This window comes from Leptonotus elevatus, chromosome 18, assembly GCF_054856555.1.
Source record: "Leptonotus elevatus isolate MCC_2025b chromosome 18, RoL_Lele_1.0, whole genome shotgun sequence".
NCBI classification, from domain to species: domain Eukaryota; kingdom Metazoa; phylum Chordata; class Actinopteri; order Syngnathiformes; family Syngnathidae; genus Leptonotus; species Leptonotus elevatus.
This window is the reverse complement of record NC_141256.1, coordinates 9781495-9808979: the sequence shown is the minus strand read 5'-3', so window position 1 is coordinate 9808979 and position 27485 is coordinate 9781495. Positions and strand designations below refer to the sequence as shown.

Genomic DNA, 27485 nt, shown 5'->3' with positions numbered 1-27485 from the left:
GCACTCAGGTGGACAAAGTACATGGGTGCTCGTGTCCAGTGACGTCACAGTGGACCCCTCCTGCAAAGTTATCAGGGCGGGACGTGCATGCGTATACGAGGCGTGCGTGCACGACGTGCGCCTGCCCCACGGTATATAGTCACGCGTGGATACCCCTTTAAAAGGCTCACCATGTTGCCATCACATGCTCCGGCAGCGCGCACGAGTAAGATGTAGACGTCGCTTCTTCTTCTCCACCTTCGCTTCTTTCGAAACATTAGGAGAAACGCCAGGAAGCATCCAGCAGCCCGAAGACTTTTTTCCATTCGGATTCCGGTCGAGCTTCGTTTGTTTCGCTGTCTGTCTGCCGCCTGGGCTGTTGTTCCGCACGCTGGCCGGAGGCGGCTGCGCCAAGCGAGAAGCTCCGTGCACTCGGCTCCGTGTAGCGGCTACAGCCCAGCCGAGCTGGCCGAGCAGGGGCTGGCTGGCGGTTCCAATCCGAGGAGGTGGAAGTGTCGGAGGCGCTGGTGACCGGAGCTTGGAGTTGTTGGGAAAACCGAGTTGCAACGATCGATCGATCGAACGAGAGAGCGAGCGAGCGAGCGATCGGGCGGAAGAGGACTCGTTGGATCGGATTATTGGGAAGCGGTGCCCCCGGCCGGCTGGACCCCCGCACCAGCGAGCTTGAAACGGCTGCGAGGCTCAACTCCATCGCGGTAAGTCCTCCGGTATTATCCCCCTCTCGTCGCGGGCCTCTTAACAAAGTCATGTCTCGAGGACGTTTTCCGACACATAACCCTGTTATATTATTAATAATGTGAATACAAGTCGTGGTGGGGAAGAGATTCCCAGGGAGTGGTAGTCTAGGACTTGTTTGTTATCCCAGTGCACCCCCACCAGCAGCAGCAGCTTCACACACACACATTTTCCTCCACTGGTAAAGTGCAAGGCACACAATGTAGTAATAGAGCGAAATGAGGCTAATTAGTCTGCACAATCCCACAAAACACTGTCGGAAATGCAGCGAGGGTACATAGTGTAGCCCACAGGACTAATTATTGGATTATTGTACCTTTTACATGGCCCAAAAAGGTACCGTTGTGCTGTAAAAAGTCAAGCGTCAAGGGTATAAAAATGGACAAAAACAATGAAACCCTGCCAAAAGGAATGTATGGCACTGAAACTGCATTATTGCATTCATCATACCCCAAAAGGCACAGGTGGGTTCTAAACAGTAAGTGCCAAGTGTATAAAAATAAACACACACACAAAAAAAGGAAATGTACAAAAATGTAAATGCATGCTGAAAAATTACTGAAACACAACTGCATGAGTTGCTGTAATCTGTAATTTGATTTGTATTTAATTTTTTATAGGCCCAAAAATTATCCAGATCTCAAGTGTCAAAGATATAAAATGTTTTTTTTGGGGGGGGGGGGTATCAAAACTGTCATATAGGAATCCATTTTTGTTGCTTGAGCTACATGATTGGCTTTATTGTGCTCTTTTACAGGCTCAAAAATGTACTGGCATGCTGTAAAAGTGAATTGTAAAGACTACAAAACGGAAGCAATATTGGAACCTTTTAGCGTTTAAGTCAAGCTCAATAGGACTTATTATTGGACTTATTGTACCCTTTCCAGAACCCCCAAAAAAGTACATGTATTTTCCTACACTGTAAAACTCGAGTGTCAAGGATAGAAAAAATGGAAAAACATTGGAACCTAGCCAAACAAAAATAATTATCATTTGAAAAAATGTACAAGTATGTTGTGAGCTGTAAAAATTGAGTGTCAAGTTAACAAAACGGAAAAAAACCCATTGGAATCTTGTAGTGAATGTGCAAAAAAAAAAAAAAAAGCACACGTATACTGTAAAAGTCAAGTGTTGGGGGGGGGGGGGGGGGTATGGGGGAGGAAAACATTGGAACGCTCCAGTATAGGAATTAAGTCATCGCAAACTCCACCTTAAAGCAGCCACACCAGCACCAAGCCCTGTCCACACAGTGACACATCAAGACTTAAAAATAAATAAATAAACCCCCTCGCTCTTCCACCTCCTCTCTATGACGTGTGCACACTCACAGCCAACAATGAGGCGCTCTTAAGTGGCCACGCCACCAGCGGACTATTCGAAAGGGGAAGATGTGTTTCTCGGGATGTACCGCTAGCCGTAGCTAGCTAGCTGACTGCACTCCCGATCGCGCCGGATAACCAATCAATCAATATCAAAAGCAATGTTGGTATCGATAGTATCAACTGTGGGAATGCTCTACCCCACCACTTGTAGGAATGACAATTTGAGGGAATAAGTTTACAGGACAGGACCTTAAATTTGTGTTAAAGTACTTAAGTAATACCTGATCCCAGACGAGGTACACGGCTACCTTGCTGATCAATAATAAGTCCTACGGGTTCCATCATAAATCTGGAGGAGGATAAATGGACTCCCAACTGGCAGTGACTTAACATCATAATAATAAGACACTTTATTTCTGTTATGTCCTGAGCCTTTTTATTCTTCCCTTTTTTTTTTTTTTTTTTTAACCTCCAGGCTGCATTTTGCTCTCAGAGGTGTGACTCATTTGGGGGGCCTTGGGGGAAACATAAACACAAAGTACGCTGGAATTAAAGCGCAACAGTAGTCGGTTAGACGCACACACTGGCAGGTAGACTGGCACCATGACAACACGCAACAAAACCGTATCAGACCCTGTGAGTATTTTTCATGTTCTGATATTTATTTAGAGCTCGTGTGTGCGCTTGTGTGTAATTATAGACAAAATGAATTGCCATGATCCTTAACCTGTAAAACGCTAGTAGTTGACAATTAGGTCATTAGTGCAATGAGCTCACAAGGGGGAATGATAACATCATGACATCACTGATAAATCAGATGGTGAGCGCATAACAGTGCTCGAGGTGTTTTTATGGCCCGGGGGGGAGGGGGGGGGGGCATGATTCACTTGCCTATCTACAAGGTGATGACAGACATTCTCTGTACTCTAGATGTAAAAATCAATATACTGATTTTTTTTAAAAACACAGATCCACTTTTAAACTCGTAATTAAATAAGAGATAGACCCTCTCTGATCTTTAATTCAACCCACGGAGCATTTACATGATCATGAATCCTGTAATATTTAGAACTGTAATTTAGCCGTTTTTCATTAAAACTACACACGTTAATTTATTTATGTCATTAAATAATTTGCTAAGTTCATTTCTTGTAAGAAAAAAAAAAGAAAAATGTTTTTACAAGTTTAATTCCAGCCAAAACACAAATTAGTTTTCGTGGGAAATTTTTACTCAAAAATTATTTTACTGTAGAAAACACAGTCATAACATTTGCTCTCCACGTAACTTACTGGTTCTTCGTCTGTGGGGTTTGATTGGCAGTTGGCAAACTAGCTTAATGGTGTATTACTGCCACCACCTGGTAGTGTCCTTCCACTGCAAGGAAATCTATGTGAATTGATGCTGTGAAGTTTGCAATCTAGCGTTAGGTGTCTGGAGCACACTAGTATTTATTTATTTTTATTTTAATCACCTAAAAATAATAAAATAAATAAATATGTGGGGGATTGCACAAATAATTGAAGATAGGTTCCCTCAAAAAAGTGCATTTTTTTAGAATGATGGGCCATGAATATACTTGGACCACTATATATGAAAAAAAGTATACCGGTATACGTTAGTTAAAAATAAATATACATTTAACATTTATTTCCTTGAGGGCTCCAGCTCAAGCACGAGCCAAGTAAGGATAAATGGTATAAAAATGGTTGGATGGATAATTATGATTCACTATGTGAATAAATTATTTTTATCATTAAATTAAACAATTTGACATATTTTAGCCCAACCCTTGCTTTAGAGACATCACTTCCCTCTAAATTTTATATACTGTATAATATACACGCCTCGCCTCGACTAAAGAGTCATAAATGTCACTCGCCAGCATTTTAATTAGTGGCACCTGCTGTATTAAGCTCAATAAGCAATACTTATAATTGAGCCAGAGCAATTACGGGCGGACCTCTGCCAGTGTAGAACGCTAATGAGTCGGTGAGTGAGTGAGTGAGTGACGGGCTGGCTGTTTGCAGACATAGTTGCACTCGTTCTTTTTATTATATCAAAATATAGAGTGGTGGAGGATACGGCTGTGATGACCAGATGTCATCGGGCTGCAATGGTGTATCGGGTCCTTGGGTGTGTCGTTTCAAACCGTAATGAAGACAAAAGGATCAGTCAAGCTTTTTATTTGACCTACCGATACCTGTATTAGCAAGGAACTTGGTTTTCTAAATCCATTTCAGATTATAAGTACTACAGTAGGTGCCGCTGTTTTGGTTAGCAATGGGCTCCACGGTTAAATGTTGAACATCTCTGAAATAAGAGTATTAAAGGATCTTTGCGCAGTTTGTCACTTTTTTTTTTACCCGCGACTGCCACCACTGGCCCAAAGCGTAACTGCATCGCGCGTGCGAGTACGTGCACGATCTTAAAGCGACAGCCGCAGTTGGCAAACGAAGACATGACTTTAAATGAGGTCAGAAAATTTTCGCCCCTGCCCTCTCCAAATAAACTGTGGAGTGTGCGGGTCCGCACGCTCTACTGTGAAGGGAAGATAAAAGCTGATAGGTGCAGTCAGATTAAAACAGTAACGGCTCTTCATACTCATCTAAACATTGGTGGAGCGTGCATGATGTAGAAAAAGCTTTAATATGACCTTTTTAAATGGCACAATGCACCTTTTAAGGCATTTATTTGTCTTAAATTTGTGCTCGATTAGCAGGATGGTCTCTATTCAAGGAAATGCAAAATATCTAGTTTATGTTTTATCTTTATGCTTTAATTTTTACTTTTCATTTGCTTGCAAAGGTGGAATGTTTTTGGCAGGCTCATAGCTGCCGAGCATGTGATTTCTCTGTAGCCAAAACATGAGAACACCCACAGAAACATCTTGGAACCGAGCTCGTCTTCTTCCGGTCTCAGTCGGGCTATTCTTCTCACTTTATTACGTTTAGCCTTAATTTTTCTGCTGAATGGGGCGATAAAATAAATGTAGCACTTTTTTTCTACACTTGTTATGGTAAATGTTAAATTGTATACTAAAAACATTGCTTGTAGAGCTTTGGCATGGTTCAGAGATGATGATGATGATGAGTGATTAGTCAGTATTGTAACAGTAAAAGCGATTGGGTCAGCTTGTAGTAAAAAGAGCAGTATTGATTATTGATTTTGTCACTCAGTGTACAAAACGGTCCACTGCTTTTTCCGCTATTCGTTACATTTGGTCACACTATCACACAGGTGCTGCTACTACATTTTTTATGCTTTTCAGTACTTGTTCATACCAAGACAAAAAAATGCAATACATCGTGTAAAACTGGTCTCAAATTGGATTCAGTTTGCTTTTTGGAAATTCCAACACCAAAATACTGATGTCAAACCTTTTTATTTATTTATTGCCACGGCGATAATGCTCCCCGCTGCTCGTTTTAGCTGATGGTAAACCACACAATTGAGCTCAATTTGAATTCAGGTTCGGAAATGTCAAATTCCACTGTTAAAATAGTCATATTTTTGTTTATGCAATTAGAACCCAATTTTTTTGTTTGATCAAGCCTGATAAATTTTGCCTCTTAATGTGGGGGAAAGACACAAAACTGCTCTCAATTTAGATTTTGTTTGCTTTGGGGTCTTGTGGTTACAACGCTAGCTCCCCTTCCCTTATATAAACCAGTTTTTTTTTTGTCCAAAACTGACCTCAATTCGGATTTAGTTAGTTTTTTTTAATCACATTGTCAAAATAGTCATATCTAACCATGTTTTGTTCATGTTTCTTTATAATAAAAAAAAACCTGCTTAATTTGAAACCTTAATTGGTATGAAAGCCACAAAACTGGTCTAAATTTGGGTTCAGAAATTACATGACCAAATATTGGTATCCAGCATGTTTTATATGCTCTCAAAGTGCTCCCAAAAGTTTTTTTTTTTTCAATAAACCTGAAAAACTTTACTTGATATTTCACTAAATTGGACAGATTTTGTTTGCTTTTTGAACGTCCTATTGTTAATTCGGTTGGCAGTTTTTGCTCGGTGAAAAGCTACAGAACTGGTCTGTGTTAGCGTCTCACTGTCATTTTTTTTTTATCAATGTTTTGTCTGGTTATGGCAACAATATAAAACAACCTTCCTGCTATATTTTGCCTCTAAATTGGGGGCAACCACAAAACTGGTGTCAATTATGATAGTTTGCTTCGAGGCGCAACCAGGAAGAACACGCTTGAACGCACACTCGTCCACGCGCACGCGTTCACAGCGCCACCGATCACCTCCACACCTCCCCAGCACTCCCAGTTTAGGAGGCCGTGCCATCATCTCACCAGTACGGCTTCCTCGCCTCGCTCCCCGGCGCACGCTCTCTCAACGCACCCCCCCCCCTCCCTCTCCACCCCTTCTCCTCCCACCCTCCCCTCCGACAAGCAGCAGGAAGTGCGGCGGTAAGTTGTCGCCTCGAACGCGGTCGTCGCCAACTTGTTCCGATCGGAGGGTGAGAAAGCAGAAGAGAATTTGTTGAAAATGTCCTATTTATTTGTCGGGGAGGGAGGAAGGGAGAGAGCGAGGGAATCTGCCGGAGCTGTCGGCTCGGTCGGCGAGGCGCTCGATCGTGTCCGCCACCGTGTCGTTAATGAGGAATCCGGTTTGGAAATTAGAAAATGTGATCCGATCGGGAAGGGAGGAAATGGGTGGGGGTGCCTTTTATTTTGCTTCTGTCCGCGTCCCCCCTACACACACACACACACAAACACACACACACACACACACACACACACACACACACACACACACACACACACACACACACACACACACACACACACACACACACACACACACACACACACACACACACACACACACAAACACACTCACCTCTTCTTACCTCACCTCCCTCCCCCAGCCCATATTTAGAGGCTCTTCACATGGGCAAGCTACGTCAGGCTTTACTGTATCCCATCCTTCCAACACACGTATGGATGTGTGCATGCATGTAGTTAATGTGCGTTGCCTGTGGTGCATTGAAGTGTGTGTGGGGGAACAAAACTTGGAATTCTTGGCAAGCTTTTTTTTCTTCTTTTTTTTTTTATAAATCTCTCAGAACCGCCAACTGTCTGTCAAACGTGCTGTCTAGCTATTTGTTTGTCTGTCATTAGATGACAACAGTGTTAATTCAATTATGTGGCGGAAGAACACGCGTGTGCTCCTTCCTACAAGGTGCTTCCAGACTGCAAAAACAAAAAGTAAGGTAGTGACATGAAAATAATTATGATATATTTTTGAACACAAATTGTGCAGCCACAATGAGACAGTTTTCAAGCATATATTTATCATCTGCAAAAAAATGACTCTTATAAATACATCTTACTGAGTCACTACTGTAGTTGATCGAAACTTCTTGGTTTGTATGCATGGCTGTTTACACTGTGCTGCCTGGCACACCAGAATGAATTCATTATGATGAACAAACTGTTTGATTCTTTACATTCTATTTAATCAAACTATATAGTTTTATTAAGTACAATATTATACAGTGCTATTTTCTTTATTAAAAAAAAAACATCATTATTTTTGTCCGATTTGGTGACCACTGTAGTGTCATGTGAATATGACCTTTAAAAAAACAAACAATTTATGAATAATGTTGGAAAACACCACCTTCTAATGTATTGTTGCGTTATTAAAAAAAAAAAAAAAGTCACAATTTGTCAGTAGTGCATAAACTCTTGCATGTTTCACTTGAGCACTTGAATGCAACACGTCAAACAAACAAAAAGCCCCTTATGCAAATAGGATCGTTAAATGTGTTCCTAATATAAAATAGTGTACTCACAAATTATTGTTTTTATTTTAATATAAAAAAAATGAACTAATTGTCAGTTGTGTTGGAAAACTCGCACATTCCACCCGGGCCTTGAACGCAACACGCAAATGAAAAGGCCCTACATTCAAATAGGTCCAGTGGAGGTGTGCCCAAAAGAAAACAATGTGTTGTAATGTAAATTATTTGCAAAAATGTACGATTTGTGATTCATTCTTGAAAACTCATTCTGCCTCATACTTGAAAGCAGCAGCTCAAACATGCAAATATTGTAGTATGAAGAGCTGCTCCTAATAATTTGTTGAAAATTCAATCCATTCTAAAATCAAATAGTCACAATTAACAAAACGAAAAACAACTTTTTAGTGTTATTACAAAGCGTCATCCCTCCTGGTGTGTCATTAACTCTCGTATCGGTCCATCATCTATTTGTGGAAGCACGTCTGCGTGGGTTTCCTTTCTTTCACGCTGTCACCGCGACTGTCAGCTGAGTCTTGTGCTGTTAATGCCGCATGACGCAGCTCAGTGGGCCTTGATTAGCTCGCCTATGCTGTCTCAAGTACGCAGGTTATTAAGGGAGATCGTTAGAAGAATACACATTTTGTTAACGACCCCTTGTGTGTGATTAATACATTGTAAATGCATGTTTTCATCCGTTATCTTCAAACAAAGTCAAGTGGATTAAACTCCATCTCAGCAGCGATGCTCATGAGGATGAGCACTATAGAAAATGGACAGATGGTAAAGAGGCATGTCCCAATACTTTTGTCACCATGTTGTACCGTGAGTCAATTAGGACGCTATTCTTTTATGATGTTCCCGATCAGCTTAGTGAGTCATTTCCTCATTGTCTTTTACGCACGCTCAGGTTTTGACGTTGGTTAATTTCTGTTTTTTTGACACATAAAGATGGATGATGACTTTTGTTTGTTGACTGGGCTTCTTTTCAATAATTTGGCAGAGCGGTGGTGAAATGAAACCACACACAAATCATTATTATTATAAACCTCGAAATGATGATTCAGATGTGCAAATCAAAGGCCCTTTTCAGTCCTCACATTTTTTGGATCTTGTGCATTCATGTCAGGAAGGAGAAAAGCACATAAAGATAATGTTAATGGTCACGACTCGATGCCACGCTTAACATCAGTCCTGCTCCGAAGCGCCGCTTTGGCCCATTGCCCGACCCATTTAGCATCTGCTGTATCGCTAAACTTGGGCGATGGGAATTAGCCAACGCTATAACACGATACATATTAGTGATTATGTTCTTATTGAGAAGAAGGTGGTCTGTAAAGTCTGTTATAGGATTTTTGACCACTTCCGTGTCTTGCTTTCGCCTCCAGGCCACCTCCAGAAGCATGTGATGACCCACACCAAGCAGAAAGGTTCCCGCTGGGACCGCCGCCCTCTGCGGCCACACGGCGGCGCCATGGACGGGGACCAGGCCGAGCGCGCCCTCCGCTTTGGCCGGACCAAGAAGATCGGCGAGGTGATCCGGCGAGGGAAAACCGACAAGGCCACGAAGGACAAGAAAGCTAATAAAGCGGAGGAAAAAAAGTGGGACAGGAAATTGTATCCTCTGCGAGGGAGGCTTGGAGAAGGCCTCAGCTGCCGTGTCCTCCTCACAAGGTTGGAGGAAGGCATCAGAAAGAAAGCTGAAGAGAGATCGCTCAAAGACAAGTCCAGGAAAGGGAAGCTTGGCGAGCCCAAGTTGGCATCTAAAGTCAAATCGATGCTTATAAGCGCTCACGTCCCGCAACCCCGCAAGCGACGATTGGCATCCCTCAATGCCGAGGCCGTCAACACACTGCTGCTGGAAAGAGCCACCGACCTCCAACTGGCGGCCAAGTTGGCCAAAAGACACAAGGAAGAACCCATCAACGGACGAGGGTGCCCGGACGAAGCGGCACCTTCAAAACCCTCTCGAGGGATGGTCTCTAAACCGTCCTCATCCTACAAATTTGACCAAATCGCCAAGAAGGTCAAGAAAGCCAGGACAACCAGAGTTGACGAGAATCGGGCCTCGAGTTTGGAAATTCTGGATGCGCCGACACCGAGGCGACTAGCTGGACTTAATGCTGCTGCCCTACTGAAGTTGACCAGTTCGTCTGCTGTGTCCAAACAGCGAGTCAAGACCGTACCCACTACCATGTCAGACTGCAAGACTCCTGCCCAGATCCAGACTCCAAAACAGCCCCCCAGAGTTAAACACAAAGAGCGGTCTCAAAAGCCAAAGGAAGCTCCCGTGATGGCCTCCTCCATGCACTGTAGCTGCGCAGCCTGCAAGGAGAAGGCCGACTTTGAGCCCAAAGTGGAGTGGGAGTCTGGGACCCACGCTCTGGCTAAACCGGGCTACCAGTCCCGCAGCATGTTAGGCTACTCCCTCAAGAACGTGAAGGAAGAACAGCTGGAAACTGAGCTGAGCCCCTGCTACTGCTGCCCCCCTGAGGGCTCCGTGGAGTACTGCCACCGCCTGGCCTTCTTCCTGGGCCACCCCGAGTCCGGCGACAGAGGCTCCATGGGCTCGGGCGGCACGCCCGTCAAACGCGAGTGCCTGGTGACCGCGCCGTCCCTGACACACTCCCACCCGGCGCTCACCCTCAGCCCCCACCCCTGCCTGTGTTACTACGTCCACATCGCCCCACACCCGCCACCGCCGTCACACACGGCGACGTCGGCTCCGCTCGCCCCACGGCCTCTGAACTTTGCGCCATCTGCCTTGTGCCCCAACCGGACGATGGGTTCCAAGCCGCTGCCTGGCCCCCGTGTCACCCACACCTCAGACATGCCTCATCCGGCATGCTGCAACTCTGTGGCATCACAGTATTACGGCGACGCCTGCACGATGGGTGGCTACACCTGCAGAGCCATGCCCCCCGTTACCAGCAGGGGGTGCTCTTTCAACTCTGGGTGCACCGGATGCTCGCATGGCATCAAAACAGGTTCGTAGGAAACAAACTTAAGCTTCAGGGCCTACTTATCCAATGCTATGCTAGTTATTCCAACTTTTGTAGCAGACAAGTTTTTTTTTTTTAATCTTCTGATTAGGGCTGTCACAACAGAGATTTTTTTAAATGTATTATTCTATCTAGTGCTCCATTGAATAATACCCCACCATGTCCCCACCCCCCAATAAAATAAAATTTTATTTATTTATTTATTTAATTAATGAATCCACTATGGTTGAACAGGAGTTTAATTGAGTGGATATAATCTGCACATATTCATTATTGAACACCAACCGCCTATGCTAAACAGTTAGCAATCGGGGTTAGCATTAGCGCCCTAGCAATTGCCATTTAAGGTAAACAAACACTACCATTTAGTTCACACATGCATCACTATAGCTAGCTTAGACATGTAATAGTGTCTAAAAGTTACTTACAGCCGATGCTACAAAAATAGCCATGAGTAAAAGTGGAGCCAAGCTGTCTCTTAGCTACAATGAGCTCAATAACTTCCTGCCCACTGAGTGCGTCTGCAAAAAATGGTCCATGCAGAAACATGTCACAAACACTGTTCTGGCAGAGCTTTGAGTCAGATATTTTCAGTCGCCCTATTTTTTAAAGTGGACTTATCCGACTTGCCCCCCCCCAATATTAACAACTGCACATTCAAAATGGGGTGGGGGGGATTTAACCATCAAGATAAGCACAACACGGTTACTGAATGGCCGTGTGAAAGCCAATTCCCATTAGAGAGATCACTGCGAGGGTCGACTGGACAAATAGGGCCACATTCTCCTGAGGCGCGCAGTGCCGGGCTTTTCTGCCTCTACCGATTTCTCCCATCTGCTTAAGTCTGTCATTTACGCACCTTTGTGATAAAGAAGTCAAGTTTCCAGAAATGGTGGAAATTCATATTGTTATTAGGGATGGGTGAGTACCGATGTGTGTGTGTGTATTTTCCAGAGACTTACTCCTCCCCTCAAGGTGACCACAACTCCTCCATTCTGGTGCCGCCGTCCTTGCCTCTCTCCAATTGCCCTTTATCCAGCGTGCCCACTTCCACGCAGACTACTAACCCCCACCTGCTCACCCCACTGTCGGGCTGCGAGCAGCATCAGCTGCCACCCCGGGCCCGTCTAAAAGCGGCCGCCAACCTCCCGTCCGCCACCTCCGACGGAGACCAAAGTGCCGGGCCTCGGTCCCCGCAACAAAAGCGAATCAGCCGCAGACGTGCCACCAACGGATGGCGGCCTGTGGGCGTCCCCACAGAGAAGGAGGTTTTTATCGCGGTGAGATAAAAATAAAATGGTGGTAATGTCTTTGGTAGAGTAGAGGACTGACGATTCCTGTTTTTGCGCTGCCAGGGGGAAGACGAGACGGCGCTCAGGCTGTGCTACGACGGCGTGGAGCGGGACGGCGAGGTGATCCGCGTCCGAGACACGGTGCTGCTGCGCTCGGGCCCCAGGAAGAAGTCCCTGCCTTACGTAGCCAAGATATCAGCCCTGTGGGAGGATCCCAAAACCGGTACACGGAGAGCAAAGATTGATGGATGGAGTGTCAAGGTTGCTGACGTCTGTGCTGGTGTGTTTTGATTGGTCGCCGCAGGGGAGCTGATGATGAGCCTGTTCTGGTACTACCGACCGGAGCACACGCAGGGAGGCCGAGACCCCAGCGCACACTGCAAGGTGAGATTTACTACCACTACTTCTACTACGACATGACTCTTCGAACAAACAAACAAAAAAATGGAGTAACTAAAGCTAGTTTTCCTTTTCAGAACGAGATCTTTGCCTCTCGACATCAGGACGAGAACAGCGTAGCCTGCATTGAAGACAAATGTTACGTCCTCCCGCTAGCTCAGTACTGTAGGTGAGGGACAACAATCACATCTTAATGAGTCTCAATGTGGACAAAAGTAGGATTCAATGTATCAAAAGTTTCAAAATCCTCATTTATAATTGACATAACATGTCTGTTTGTTTTTGTGTGTAGATATTGTGCCTTGATGAAACGTCGTTCCGAAGGCGCCCTGCCCGGCGACGTCAGCAGCAGCGTGGTGCCCTGCTGCTTGGATTTTGCCCCGCCCTCCCACCGCTGTGTGCCCACAGATGTGGACCCCGAGCTGGTCTACCTCTGCCGACACGTCTACGACTTCCGCTACGGACGCGTACTGAAGAACCTGCAGTAGGAAGGGGATTGGTTACATGGCGTGGTGGCGTTACGCATGGCGGCGATGTTGTCTTTCCTGTGACATTGTCATTGCTAGGCACGGGCCGGTATCAGATAGTGACGGTATGATAACCAAAAGCAGAAATCATGCAAAACGGTAAATGGAGTGCACTTATAATCGATTAATATGTCGATATAACAGTAATCCGTTTAAAAAAACAGGACATTGTTCCAAATTGACAGTTCACAAACATAAAGTCATTATTATTCAGTTACTGGTTTGGTCTGTAACGTGAGGGAAAGTAGGCAAAAATATTGATCATTGTTTTCCAAAGTAAAAGCATTTGTTTTATTTTGGTTCAAAACAAAGATAATCAGTCTGCTTTCATGCAGGACTACAGAAATCGGAGAATATTTATTGATGAGGAGCTGAAATTCTGAGCATTTGGACAATTTTAAATTAAAAATATATCTAAACGATTCATTGATTATAATCTAGTAATCTAGAATGTATTATTTTTTTGAACGTTTGGGTAAATAATGTTTTTCCATTTAACACGTGGTATATTAGTAAGTAAATTTCACCCCAAAAAAAAAACATATTTTTTTTTCTAAATAAAATGTAACCCAACTGTAAAAGTATTTAATTCTCAGAGTAGCTACTTTTCTGCTCTTCTTCACTTTGTGAGATAACGTCAGAGTGGGGGAAAAAAATGGTGTTAGCCATGCTAGTTAGCCGCTTCGGTAGCGAATCTAAAGTATTTATTTCAACAACTGTTGATAACTTGCGTAGCTTGTGCAAATGTTGAATTTGTCAAAGAGTAATGGGTGGTACTCTCGTAAATGTGATATTTAATTGAAAGTATTGACTGCAATACTTACCGCTGATGGAACGCTTTAGCATTTTTGAAACCGAGAAGTTCTAAAACTCCGGTAACCGGCCCGTGCCTAGTCATTGCAGATGTCAACATTCTGACGTTTACGCTACAGCAACATTGCTAACGTTGTCGATGTTGTTGCTACGACATAGCACATGTTGCCGCTGACATTCATAACTGAGGCGTTGTTAAAATAGTATTTTCAGTTTGCAGCATTTAAGTGACCCAAAAGTAATCCCCCCATCCCCCCCCTACCCCCCCTCCCAACCCTGGTCACCCCCTTGAAGGAATGAGGAGTGCGTTTGTAGAAAAGGCAAAGCACAGAGCCCTTTAGTTGGCTGAAGAGGTTACAGTCAAATCGTTGTACGGCTTCTCGGTCAGCTCGCTTGTATTTTCTGTTTCCATCAAATCAGATTTTTCTGCTTCCTCCCTCCCCTCCTCCTCCGCCGTCCTCCCTTTTGCCTGCCAGGCATGCTGAACACCAGGCTGAGCTGGGCGACTGTCTCTCACACGCCCCCCCCCCCCCCTCCTCTAAAGCACCTTAGCACCATGTTTGTTCCGTTTCTAAGCCGGTGGCTAAGGTTCCAACTCTGAACCTCCACTGAAGGAGCAGATAATGGACAGTTGGGCGAGAGTGTGTGTGTGAGTATGCAAGTGTTGTCAGTGTGGATAAATGTGGGAATGTGTGATATGTGTGCGTGTTTTTGTTTTCTTCCCAGAGAGGCTTTCAGGCAATCAAACCAAACAAAAGCAGCTTTTTACAGGAAGCCAATCTCTCGGTGCCGCTCACTCTTTCTGACGGTTGTTGTTATCTTTTTTTCTTTTCTTTTTTCTGAACGTCGCTCAACACAATCTACAACATGTCAGACCAAAGTTCACTCAAAACAACTCGAGCTTCAACTCGTATCTCTTGGGTGTTTTTTTTTCTTCTTTTTTTGCCCCTTTTAAAGGGGTCCAACAGGGAAAGAGTTCCGGGCCGCCACACGCTGAGGGATGCTCAACATTCACTTTTACAACAATACTTAACCATATTTCTAATTTTCGATGTGCTTGTGGAGGAAATAGCGAAACTTGTGGTAAGAATATACACGAGCGGGCAGCGGCGTACATACCGCACCGGTTGCATTCAAATGAATGGGAGCAAACCCCGCCTTTTAATTTATCCCCATTTTTCTTTATTCTCACCCATGTCCTCTTTCTGTAGAAACCTGTGTCTTCCTCGACTGACGGCATCTTTTTATGGATAAAAAAAAAAAAGTATTGTATGAGGAGCCTTATAATCCAATACAGGCTCACACAGATCACATCGCTAGGAGTGCTTATGCGAAATCGATGGGATGGGTGAATACCGATACTAGGTATCTGTATCTGGGCCGATACTTGGCCTTATTTAAAGGTATCGTTCTCGCGACAGCGGTCAATGGGTGGCCGTTTTTTACGATCAGGAACGAGAAATTAGAAGTATACAAAATTGCCATTAGTTTTATTCAATGTTAAGGCAACATTTTGGGGAAATTTTACATATCAAAAGTACTAGTGGTGTGGGTATCATTGGCTAGTGTTGAGTACTCGTATCGGTCTGAAAAAAAAGTGTTATTAAACATCCCTAATTTTTGTCCTAGTTGATTCAGAAGCATCAGCGCAAAGATAAATTATTTGTGGTAAATACGTGAAATTTAATCGACTGAATGAACTTTTGTCCCACGTGAGCTGGAAACGCAAACCAGTTTTACAGTTTTAAACCACACCGCTTCGTTATCTTTTAGCGTTAGCATCTGGTTAGAAAGCCTTGTTAAAAATTGCACTAAATCGTCCCGAAAGATGTTATTGCGGTGGGGCAGGAAGAGCGAAGTCGTAAAGATGTCTGCTTTTGTCAATGTAAACAAACATATTATCCATGACTTGACTTGTGAAGAGGTTGAGTAGAAGTAGTGTTGGAGTTTTACCACTGCTCCAATTATGACCAAGCCATTCCTTATGAATATATATGTAAACATCTATTTATGCGTAAAAGAGAAAGCCATTGTTGCGTAATGGAGGCTGCATGAATCCAAACATCTGGCCCCAATCAGAGCCTGATCATGTGTCGTATTGATCCTGATGAAGCACTGTTTAATTAGGAACATTTGAAGTTACTTATGATGGCACATGCAATATATATATATATATATATATTTTTAGATGACTTTTTATTTTCCCCTATGAGGGGTAAAGCAACTCAATTGTACTTAATTTTGTTAAAATATTCTGTTAAATTAACATGTTAAATTTCCCTTATAAAAAACTAAGTGTACATATTTAATCCAAGCACTGTTTGAATAGACACATAGTGTAGTATTTTTGCAAGATCTGTATTAATTATATTTAAGGTAAGGATATTTAAATAGAATGAACTGTATAATGTACTTCAGAGGTCAATTTAACTTAGTGGGGTCATGCTTTGTGGAATTGATGGTCTGCTTTGATGGATAGAAATTGATTGATTTAAATTGATTTTTTTTATTTATACGGTAAAGCACCCCCCCCCCCCCTCAAAAAGAGGCCTCCACTCTGACACTTCGGTGGATATGTCAGCCATTTAAACGACAAAAAACAAACATTGTGAATACAAATCTTCCCCTATCTCTTTGGAATTTCTGTGCGCCCACTCACTGCCAACAACGAGGCGCTCTAAAGTGGCCACAGCAGAGGCATACAGTAGCTAGCTAGCCAACTGCATGCCGGATAACCGCTATTGTGAACGAAGGTGCAAAATCTCGGAATTCACTTTACAGGGTTTGCGGCTGCTGTGAGGCCGTCAGACCCGACAAACAAAATGCTTATCTTTCGTGGTCTTACGGTTATGTGGCAAAGCCACAAACACAAACTTTTATGAAAAAAAAACATACGAAAAACAAAATACCAGGGCTGCACAATATATTGAAAAAATATCGATATCACGATAATGGCCCATGCAATATGCGTATCGTAAAGACATGCAATAAGTTTCAAATGGAATTTTATGATTTTATCAGAATTTGACCAGTCAGACGATAACTCAAATGTGCACCACCATCCAATAGTTGAACATTATCGAGCGGTAATTACAATTAATGAACTAAGAATACATTGAGTTTGCTTATTTTGCCGCATGAAAAAATGCAATTCTTTCATTAGATTAAACAATTGTCATTTCTTTAGGTAGATGTTAAATATCGCAATATCGATATCGCTATCGCTATATTCAGCAACTATATCGCATGTTTTTCCAATATCGTGCAGCTCTACAAAATACACATTGACTCTGATCAATTTTTCAATAAAATTCTCGAATGACCTTTAAAAAAACAACAACTTCCACCATACATCAATTCCGTTTTTTCTCCCAGAAGCCAAAAATAAGACACTCCCCCCACTCTCTCATTTCACGGCCTCCATCTTGCAACGCTTGTGTGGTGAAGCAGCTGAGAGAGGATGAGAGATTAGACATGTTTTTTGTCATGTCACACAGGAAGTGTTGTGAGTCAAAACGAAAGCAGACTGCGGTCCGCACCGATGTTTCTCCTGAACGTATATTTTGATATCTTTGGAAAAAGTCTCGGGGCCAACGGGGTGTAAAAATGAACAACAACAAAAAGTTTAGATATTTTTTTGCAGTAGAGACGTGTCTATTGGATATTATTGTTACTTTTTTGTCGCACCCTGGAAGATCTCTTGAATTAATGTAACATCCCTACTGATTTTAATGTTGCATTGGAAGAATATTTATACATTTTAATGAAGTTCTTTGTGAAATTGCTGTGTCTGAGTGTTCTCTTTTCGCCCAGTTTAACCCAGGAATGCTCATAGAATGTACATAATTCTTTTAAAAAAAATACTCATTGTATTTTCTCAGCAATTTGATGAAGCCTGGAAACTGTTTTAAATTATGGGAAAAAAAAGATTATTAAGGCGGTAATGAAGGACATATGGAAAAATGTCTGGAGTGCCTGACATCCATCAAGTGTGAAATAAAAAAAACAAGTAATTGTTTCATTATCTGACTATCTTTAAAATGACAACACAAATTTTCTAGGACCATGAATTGACCAGCTATTGTGACTGAAGGTTCAAAGCCACTTTCAAGTAACTACACTGTCTGAAGCACTCGTTAGCCTTTGGCTAAACAGAAAGGCTTTTTTTTCCCAGTCTAAATCAAATTTTTTGGTATTATTGGTAACAAAGCAAAAATTACTGTGCTGTCTAATTTTATTTATTTAAGTACAAATAGCTAATGAAAAAATCTAAATCTATGTTTGGTTTTATCGGTTACGGAACAGAAATTAAATTAGTGTAATATCTGATTTAAAATATTTTTTAAATCAAGAAAAAATGCCATATATCTTGCAACATTCAACTTTTTTTTCTTTTTCTTTTTTTTACCAAAACAGTCTTAATCTCAGTTTGGTGCTATTGGTGACAAAGCAAAAAATATATAATCATAATAAATAAGTCAAATTAAATGCAATTAGTATTAGTGTGGTATTTAATGTATTTAATTTAAAAAATACTTGATATAACTTAAAACATTTTTAAAATAAAAAAATATTGTGATATCACAGAATATTTGCATTTACAATTCTAAATTTTAAAAACATGGTGAATTTACATTGAACTTTTCTTCCCTAGAGTAAAAGAAAAAAATTAAAATACAAAGTTTGATCATGTATCTTGTGACATAACATTTTTTACATTTGTATTTATTTTTGTTTCGTTTTTAAATACGTATGCTACCTTAATCCCAATCTTTGTTACAGACATGTAAACAAATCACATGGAAACCAGTTTTGGGAATATAATACACCATGAAAGACTTTTTAAAGCTCAGCAAACACCCTATTTTAAAATGCGGTCAGGTCAGGAGAAAAGGCCCTCTGTGGCTGTTCTAGACATGTTTAGTGACCACTAATGTCCCTCCCCCGCGTTCTAGACGGCGTTTGAGTGCAAAAGGGAAGCTCTCCTCTCCATCCATGTGATCAAAACAGGAAGTATGCGATGTTTCCCGGTTGGCGAGATAAACGTGCATACAGCTCTCCACAGGAGGGCAGCAGTGAGAAATTTGTATCAGTGCGAAAGGGGGTCAGATTCAGAACCTTTGCTGTCTGTGCAAGGTCTTGAGGTCGCTATCTGCATCTGTTGAGGCAGGTGCGAGTAAACACCCCTGCTGGCATCTTGGCCAAGCACACACACACACACAAACACAGTTACACAAATGTACGCACGAACACACACACACTAGACAATAAACATACGCAGACACACAGGCACACAAAAAACAGACACGGACACACGAGAGCAGTGTAAACTAAAACCATGACACAATGTCCTACTTCTCTACATTGTCCATTCAGCATATTTTCATCCTGATGATGGCAATTAATCAACTCATGCCGCCTAATCTGCACATGGTATCATCCTTGCAAAGCACCACACCGCATGGCAGCCTGACGTAAGCACTTTGATCGTGCACTTGTCTGCAACTTTTGGGGTTTATCAATATGCAACCAGGTACATTGTGTTCCACTTATTTTGTAAGTGAAAGGTAGTACTGCATAGTCACATACATTCAATTTCAAAACCACACCTTGGAAACGTCCACTGGCGAATCACTGAGGCAGCCTAGATAAGATGTCCGACGCGCAGAATTATACGTTTGACAAACTTTCCTTTTCTAATATATTTTTGTGATTCACTATTATATATTATTAGGGAACGCTATTGGGTTTAGCCAGCTTTGCTAACAAATTTTGTTTTGGAAGTTTTTCTGGCAATAATTGGCAACTTAGTATGTTAGCTAGCTGGATTTTTATATATTTAGCCTATTTTAAAAATGACAAATTTTGTTTTATTTTTGCTAGCAATTTGTTTGCTAGCTGGTTAATATTTCCCAAGGGAGTGCAAGCGGTGGAAGCGTGGTGTTGATGATTTTTTTTCGGACATGTTATTTATTTAAGACACGCCTCCTTATTTTAATAACATTTCGACCTGACAGAGTGTCTGTAGCATGAAATAAATAAATGTGAGAGCAGAGCCTTTTTATTTATTGATTGATATTTAATTTTATTTATATATTTATTTTTGTATTTATTTTTACTTTTATTTATTTAAGGATATATATTTTTGTTGTTTTTATTTCCATTTATATTTCATCCATCCATCCATTTTCTTAACCGCTTAGTCCTCACAGGGGTCGCGGGGGGGGGGGGGGGGGGGGGGCTGGAGCCTATCCCAGCTGGCTTCGGGCAGTAAGCGGGGGGGGGGGGGGGGGGGGTACACCCTGAACTGGTTGCCAGCCATTCCATTTATATGTATTTTTAGTATTTAATTTTTGAATTATATTTTTAATATCACTTTTTATTTTCACCTTTATTAATTCATTAATTTGTTTATTTAGTCATTTGTTTATATTTAATTTTGGCAGTTTTGATCCTCCATACTCGGGATTCAAACAGTTTACAAAAATAAACTGGCTATGCTAACGAGGCTGACAAGATGAAATTTGATTCCAAATTGTACCGTTTAAGATGTTTACTAGTAGCTAGCTAATGTTGTTTAAAAAAAATTTTTTTTTAATGTATCTTGCAGGAACTTGTTTTTTTGTGTGGGCCTTAACTGTGAAAGTGTTTACCGCCATGTACGGTATACACACACGCACACACAAAGTCTACCCCCACTAGATTGTGAGTGGAGATGGCTTAGGCTCTTAATCTGTCCTCTGAGTGACATCAGCCTCTCTGTGCACACGCCTGTGAAGTTGCAGGTGGGTGGCAGGCGAGGGGGAAATTGTGGGTGTGACCGGCTGTTAAGGGAAGGTGACCCACATCATGGCTGCGGGTACGGCCGAGGGGGATTTGGAGGAGCTGGCGGACCCCGGTTTGGGCATGGAGGAGGACCCCGGAGCCCTCCTCAAGAGGGGCTCGCTGAAGGAGAGCTACCACAGCGACTCCCTACTGGCGCCTGACACTGACTCCATGACAGGTGCATGAAGCTTTTGTCATTAAATGTTTGTTTTTTAAAAAACATTTTCTTCTAAAAATGGAAAGCAGGGTTTCAGGATTCGACGGTGGGTGAGTTGTTGCTAAATTTGCTCATGAAATTTGCCACAGCCATTAGTAACACATTCGAGTTGATAGGAGGTCTGCTCTGTGCTAAATGATTCCTGTTCTTATACAATTTTAGCCACGCCCACACAGGGGAGCGAATATGCTAGCCCATGTAACAATGTGTGACTTAACTGGATTCAACTAATAAGTGTGCCAAAAGAGTGGCAGGGATAGGGAAGAGGAAGACCACAGCAAGAAAGATGATCACAACGGCCTAGCTCAGGTCACGTATATAATTAGAGTATGTGTGCCAAAGAGGCCTAAATTAAATGTTTCATATGAACTTTTCCAAAGCGCTTGTAGATTTATGCATATTTAGAAACGTGCATAACTATTTACATGTGTGTTGATATGTATTTGCACGAAAGGCATGCAGGGAGAACGCGGCCTTTGCACATCTGAGATGGAGCTTCGGACTGCTAATTCCCTTTTACAGGAGTGGGATTATGTGCTATTCTAATCCCAATCACCATATGGGGAGTGTGTATGCGTGTGCGGATGATGGCCCGGTCGGTTTGAGACAAACAGGAAATCAGAAGCCGGTTATGGCACGCTTTATTGATTACAGGACTGATTTCCGAGTTGAATATGTTTCGTAACCAAGCTTGCAACTCAGTTGACAGTTTACTTGCACATGAAATTAATTTTTCCCATTGAAATTAATTGAAATGCCGTTAATCCCTTCCAGCCCCCCTAATAACACAATCATGTCCTAAATGTAGTAAAGGATAAAAAAATAGCACTGTATTATAAAATAAAATAAACTTGTCTCAGAAAGTGTATTTACTGTCATATTTGTGTGTTGGATGTGTGCCTTTAAGAGGCGTGGCCTAGTTGAGTGGCATAAAGCGCTGGATTCAGGTTCGCCGGTTAGTCTGTATGTAAGAGTCTTTAGGGCGGTGTTTGTGCATCACGATCAATTCATTGCTGCTCCCTCTGCGGTGCGTGACCTGGCCACAAGGGCGGCAGTATAATACAGTCACACAGACAAACGGGTTTAACTCAACTATTGTAAGTGACTCAATCATTTGCAGTAATATTTGTGTTAAAATTATTTAATTTATTATTTAAACGGTCAGGGATGGTTGTTTTTAAAGTGCTCTATAAATAAAGTTCAGATGAGTTGAGAAAAGATCCACTTCCTAATGCATTATAACACCGCCACATAGATGCTATTCATTAGCCTGTCTATGTCATTTCCAATTGTGTGTTAGCAAGAAGCTAATGGATTTTAAGGCAAAGTTATATGATACAGTATATTTAAGCGTTAGTTGGCTCCAGATTGTCCTGGAAGAAGAAGATAAGATAAGGAAGAAGCTACATTTTCCCCTTTCTGCCTCCTTTCCTGTCAATGACATGAGGCTTACGTGTGAGGCCAGTGGGGCGGGGTCAAAGAGGCTCAGTCTGGGGGATTATCATTTGTACCCCATCACAGTACACACACACACCAATTTAGGCTGATTTGAACCACGGTTGAGGTTTTAAGCCCAGAGCGAAGGGCTTTAAGCATCAGAGCATCCCGTTCATGCTGCCAGTCGCCGTGGAAACCAGAGCAGGCTCAGCATCAGTAGGCCTGGATGCCGCGAGGTGGGTCCAAGAATTGCGTCTGCAGAGGATGGACGGAGAGTCGTCCCATGTGAGTGGATCCAGAGGAGGCGTGAGGAGGACAGAGAGAGTGTGCTCTCGCGAGGAGAGGAAGAGGAGGAAGACGGCCAAGGCGGCGGCAGAAGGCCCGGCGGGCCCACAGAGGTTCCATCGCGATTATTCGTCGTCGGCGTCCAGCGGCTCACATGGTAGACTGCCATTTTTGTTGCAGTGACACCGGGAATTTTGTTTACCATCCCGTGTGTCCAGCTGTGCTTTGACCTCTTTTGCTTTAGTCTGACTGCCATGCGTGAGACGGGAAGGGGGTCGGAAAGCTTAGTCTTAATGCTGATGAATGGAAAATATGGATTTTATTTACATTTGGTTGCTTGTACATGCACAATCTTGTTTTTATCTAACATGATTTATTCTGAATATAGCTTATTTTTTATGAGGTTTATTGAAGATTCGAAGTTGTCCATAACTGCGAATGTGAGTATGAATGAGTGAATGTGTTTCTATTAATATCAATTTTTCATACATTTTGAGGAACATATTAGAATAATAGTTTTCCATATGTTAAAATTGTTTGTTTGTTTATTGGACATATAAACAGGTAACAGAAAATATTGTAATAGGAAGTAAACAAAAAAAAAGATTTATTTTGAATGATTAAAATACACTTTTATTTATTATACATTTAATGTTGATTTATTATTTTTAATATTTGTATTGTTTTTATGTATATTAGGAATCGTGTGACATAGTTTCTTTTATTTTAAATACTATACAGTATATACTACATATATTTTATTTTTTAAAGTGCATTAGTTATATATTTAACAACCATTTACAGTATTTTTCCTTGAAAGGTTGTGAACTGAGCTATTCTTAAAACTTTATACCAAATACCACCTAAAAAAAACACTTGTCTCTAACAACCACCATTACAATGACAAACATTAAAATGGTTGCTAAGTGTTAATAAAAAATGAAAACAGAGGTTTTGTTTAAAAAGAAAAGAAAAAAGATTGCAGTAATTAAAATGATTGTAAATGGATACCATTATGCAGTTTAACAATAGCACTGCAATTGGGTGCTATAGAAGAGGAACCCATCTGCCGATCTATTTGACAAATCTGCAACCTTAATCACGAGACCTGATGCAAACAAGCCGGGGATTTCATGTAAGCATTGGCGAGATGTGCTACATAATCAACGCTTGTGTGCTCGCCCCTCCCCACCCAGATGGTCGCAGCTCGGCGGCCAGCAACTTGGATGTGGCCGACCGGCTCACCTACCTGGAGCAGAGGATGCAGATGCAGGAGGACGAGATCCAGCTACTGAAGATGACCCTGGCCGACGTCCTCAAGAGGCTCAACATCTCCGAGGAGCACCAGGCCACCGCGTCGGGCAAGAGGACGGCGGGCACTAAAGGTTGGCAAAACATTTGCGTTAATTAACTCATCAGTTTTCTGCTACTTTGTCTCTGAACTGTGAACTTGATAAAAATGGATACATCACTCAGTAGTGCTCCTGCGAGGTAATCCCTTTGTCACCACTTTCACTAATCACCACAAAATGTGTTCATTCATAACAGGATGCACGACAAAGGCATAGGTCTCATTCCTGAAATTGAACAGGAAGTCATTAATCTTGGAAATATTTCCAAGCACAAATCTTGACTAAATTAAGTTTAAAAATTCAGCTCCAGAAACCAGTTTAATTTATCAACATAGAAATTGGTCAGTGTGTCTATCATGACTAGACCCACAAAAGAAATCTCAAGAAACCATTCCAGAAAAGATACAGGCAGTCTGCTCATTTGCCTTTGAGCAGCCATTTTAGGGTCATTCTTCCCCATTTCTAGGTTTCTTTCACGGACAAGCTAATCCTAGAGATTTTGCTTTGGCCTGATGACTCATCATAAAATGCTCAACTTTAATAACAACATACTAGTATATAAACTATACTTGCTTTCGAGGTTTGTCAGTTGAATTAATGATCAATTACCAAATAAATTTCCGTTAATCATTTTACATGCACTTGAATGTCCATTAAAAAAAATGTTTTAATCAAACTAACAGACAGGCCAGCGATTAATTTTTGTGGAGATTATAGTCTAAATTGCAGATGGGGTTTTTTTCATACTTGAGAGTTCAAAATTTTAACATGAAAATGTAGTTGGAGTACAAAATAAAGAATCTAATTTAATTTGTATTGTTTAATTGTTGTCACCATTTCTCACTGTTGATTGGCTAATTGAAATTGTGAACTCATAAAATCCAATGCCTCTGAGGGGTAAAACTGATCATGAAGAGCCACTAAAAAGGTGAGTATTACAATTCTTATAATAAGACAACGGCATTTATTTTTATGTACATTGGTGTCCCCTCACAGGGAGGCCTGTCTCGTTGGGTCTGCCCCCAAGAGCACCCATGGGGTCCTCGGGAGTTGTCAGCTTGAGGAAGAGCTCCACGCTACCATCTGGAGGAATCTGCAGGAACTACAGCCCTACACCCCCTCGCTGGTGGGAGGCCCATACTATTATACGGGGGGGGATACGTTAACAAATATGTCCTTACTTGTTGTGTCGTCTGTGCAGTGGTGCCAGGAGCCCTGCAGGAAGTGTGAAGGACAGTCGATGTAAGACCCCCAAAGCGCGCCCGTCCTCATCTGCATCGTCCTGTGCAAGCACACAAGAAGGGTGAGGATGTTTATAAAATATTGACAAACACAATAGATTACAACTAATGTAGAGCTGAGCATTGAGGAGTAAAGAGGAAAAAAGCAATGGTTCTAGTAATGAGCCTTATTTTCTCCTCTTTCCAATAGGGGCAGCAGAACCAAGGAGGGACCCGTAAATTCAGGTTAAAGATTTGAGTTTCACTCTTAATTGTTTTTTTTTGCAAGTCTTTACAAGAAACATGACATGAAGTGTGTTGTTACTATGCAGGCATGAGGCGAGTGACGCACAGCAAAGGTAGGATTCACCCATGACGACATGACTACACCATCTAGTATTCAATTTAGTATTTGAGTTGTGTTTCTCTGTTCCTTCATTTCCACATCTCACCATGACTTCTTTCCCTAATGCCCCCCTTCACATTCACCGCCATCCTACCTCCTCCCCATCTCAACGCTTCACTTAGTGACTATGCAGATCTATCTGAGCCCCCTCACAAGAAAGACTGGGTCTTCTGAGACCATTGCGACATCCGCCCCCACGGTGCCTGCGGCAGGGGGTGGTGGTGGGCCGGGAGGCACCCCGCAGGCGAGGGGCACGGCTAAATCCGATGCAAGGAGGAAGAGCCCGTCCTTCATGTTGAACCTTCAGAAGACCACCAACAAAGTCAGCAGTCAGCAGAACGCGCAGCAGGATGCTAACATCAAATCCCCCAGCCAGTACTTTCAGATTTGCTACTGACCAGCTCTAAACAATGCTTTCATTTTGTTGTCACGTTACCTATTGATCTTGATTGTTTTGAACAACTTTTGGCTTAACGTGTTTTCGCAAATACTAATTGTATAGAAATAGCGATGAGCCTAGCAGTGAGTCTTGAGGAACACCACTGTTAAATGCAAAAAGTTCATGACCTTAACTTCAAAAGGCAATTTAAACCAAATCCAACCCCTTTTTTGAAACCATCATTTAAAACCCTATGCCTTGTTTAAAACCTAAATTGAAAGCCTTACCTTGGCTTCAAATGCTAATTTGAAGCACTAATCCTTGTTTAAAACTATAACTCTTGCCCTATTCAAACCTAAATGCTTGATTGAAATGCTAACTCTTGTTTATATACTCAACAGGGGGAAGCGTCTACTGGGGTGAGACTTTTATTTGTTCGCTATTTTAGATAATACTTGATTGAGCCCCAACTTCTGTCACCATGTATGGTTATGCTGGATTACTTAATTGTCTCTAAAGACAATATTTCCGGGCAGCGCACTGTTAATTCTTCTGTGACACTGTTTGCTTCCATGCTTCGCTAGGTGTTGCGCTTTTGGTTAGTAACAGTTCAAATTGTTTTAGTTTACATTGGTGAACTATAATCTCTATGATCCATGGTAGTAGTACTGTTTGAAAATGTTTTTATTTATTTTTAACCCTGTGACTACTAGAGCCATGGCCACTATTCAAAAAAATATAGTATTTTACAGTAGTTTGAAATAGGGTTTCTTACATGCTATTGTTATTACCTGAATATTGTTGTTGTTATTGTTTTGGGGAGTTTGAGTGTGCATTTGCGTTGATTGTGTTTGTTTTTTGTAGTTGTATTTCCATACAGTACAGTCTGTACTAGAAGAATCTAAGGTTTAGTGCAGTAAAACAATAAATAAACTTGTGCTGTGATGTTTTTCATTTTTCATAAACGCACATCTCAGACTGATGACTGTGGAGTAAAATTTATTTTTATGCAATCAAACAAAAATAGATTTAAAATCATACATATTATTTGTAAACAAACTTAAAACACATTTTTTGTTTGTTGGCATAAAAATAAACTCTCCCTCCATCGATGAGGTTGACTTAGCTTCAAGTCTGTCCAAAACTATTTCAGGGGGAAAGCTTTAGCGCCCTCATGTGGCGATTAAAGTGTGAGAATACGTAGTATTCCTTCTATTCAATACTTTCATTGTGCAGCTACTATATATTTCTACAGGTAAAAAATAATAATGGTGGGACTATCTATCTATCTATCTATATATCTATATATCTATATATATATATATATATATATATATATATGTAATCACTTGGAAAAAAATGTCTGCAAGTGTACGTTTGGAAAAAAGAGGTTTGAAACTGCCAAAACCACACGGAACCATACAAAATAAAATAAAATAAATACAATGACAATGTTGAGTACAATGCCTAACATAACTGCACACAAAAAACGCTAGCGCAGTACCT

The 27485-nt window shown here is 41.7% G+C and overlaps 2 protein-coding genes across 5 annotated transcripts; both read left to right on the top strand.

The window, feature by feature from the left end:
* The first annotated feature begins 153 nt into the window (after window positions 1-153).
* Window positions 154-17605, top strand: LOC147158526 (bromo adjacent homology domain-containing 1 protein). Of its 3 annotated transcripts, none has more exons than XM_086061613.1 (7): window positions 154-695; window positions 9214-10812; window positions 11782-12107; window positions 12183-12342; window positions 12424-12503; window positions 12596-12687; window positions 12811-17605. In XM_086061613.1, exons 2-7 carry the CDS (start codon window positions 9234-9236, stop codon window positions 13004-13006), a joined length of 2433 nt encoding a protein of 810 aa, XP_085917739.1. In that variant the 5' UTR covers window positions 154-695; window positions 9214-9233; the 3' UTR covers window positions 13007-17605. The 3 variants fall into 3 exon arrangements, with proteins under 3 accessions (XP_085917739.1, XP_085917741.1, XP_085917740.1); XM_086061615.1 differs by lacking the exon at window positions 154-695 and adding an exon at window positions 6452-6488; XM_086061614.1 differs by lacking the exon at window positions 154-695 and adding an exon at window positions 6483-6538.
* Window positions 17606-20588: 2983 nt separating this feature from the next.
* LOC147158525 (uncharacterized) lies at window positions 20589-26924 on the top strand. Of its 2 annotated transcripts, none has more exons than XM_086060487.1 (7): window positions 20589-20861; window positions 23819-24007; window positions 24971-25100; window positions 25176-25277; window positions 25406-25440; window positions 25527-25553; window positions 25723-26924. In XM_086060487.1, exons 1-7 carry the CDS (start codon window positions 20708-20710, stop codon window positions 25995-25997), a joined length of 912 nt encoding a protein of 303 aa, XP_085916613.1. In that variant the 5' UTR covers window positions 20589-20707; the 3' UTR covers window positions 25998-26924. The 2 variants fall into 2 exon arrangements, with proteins under 2 accessions (XP_085916613.1, XP_085916612.1); XM_086060486.1 differs by lacking the exon at window positions 20589-20861 and adding an exon at window positions 22448-22779.
* Window positions 26925-27485: the final 561 nt, after the last annotated feature.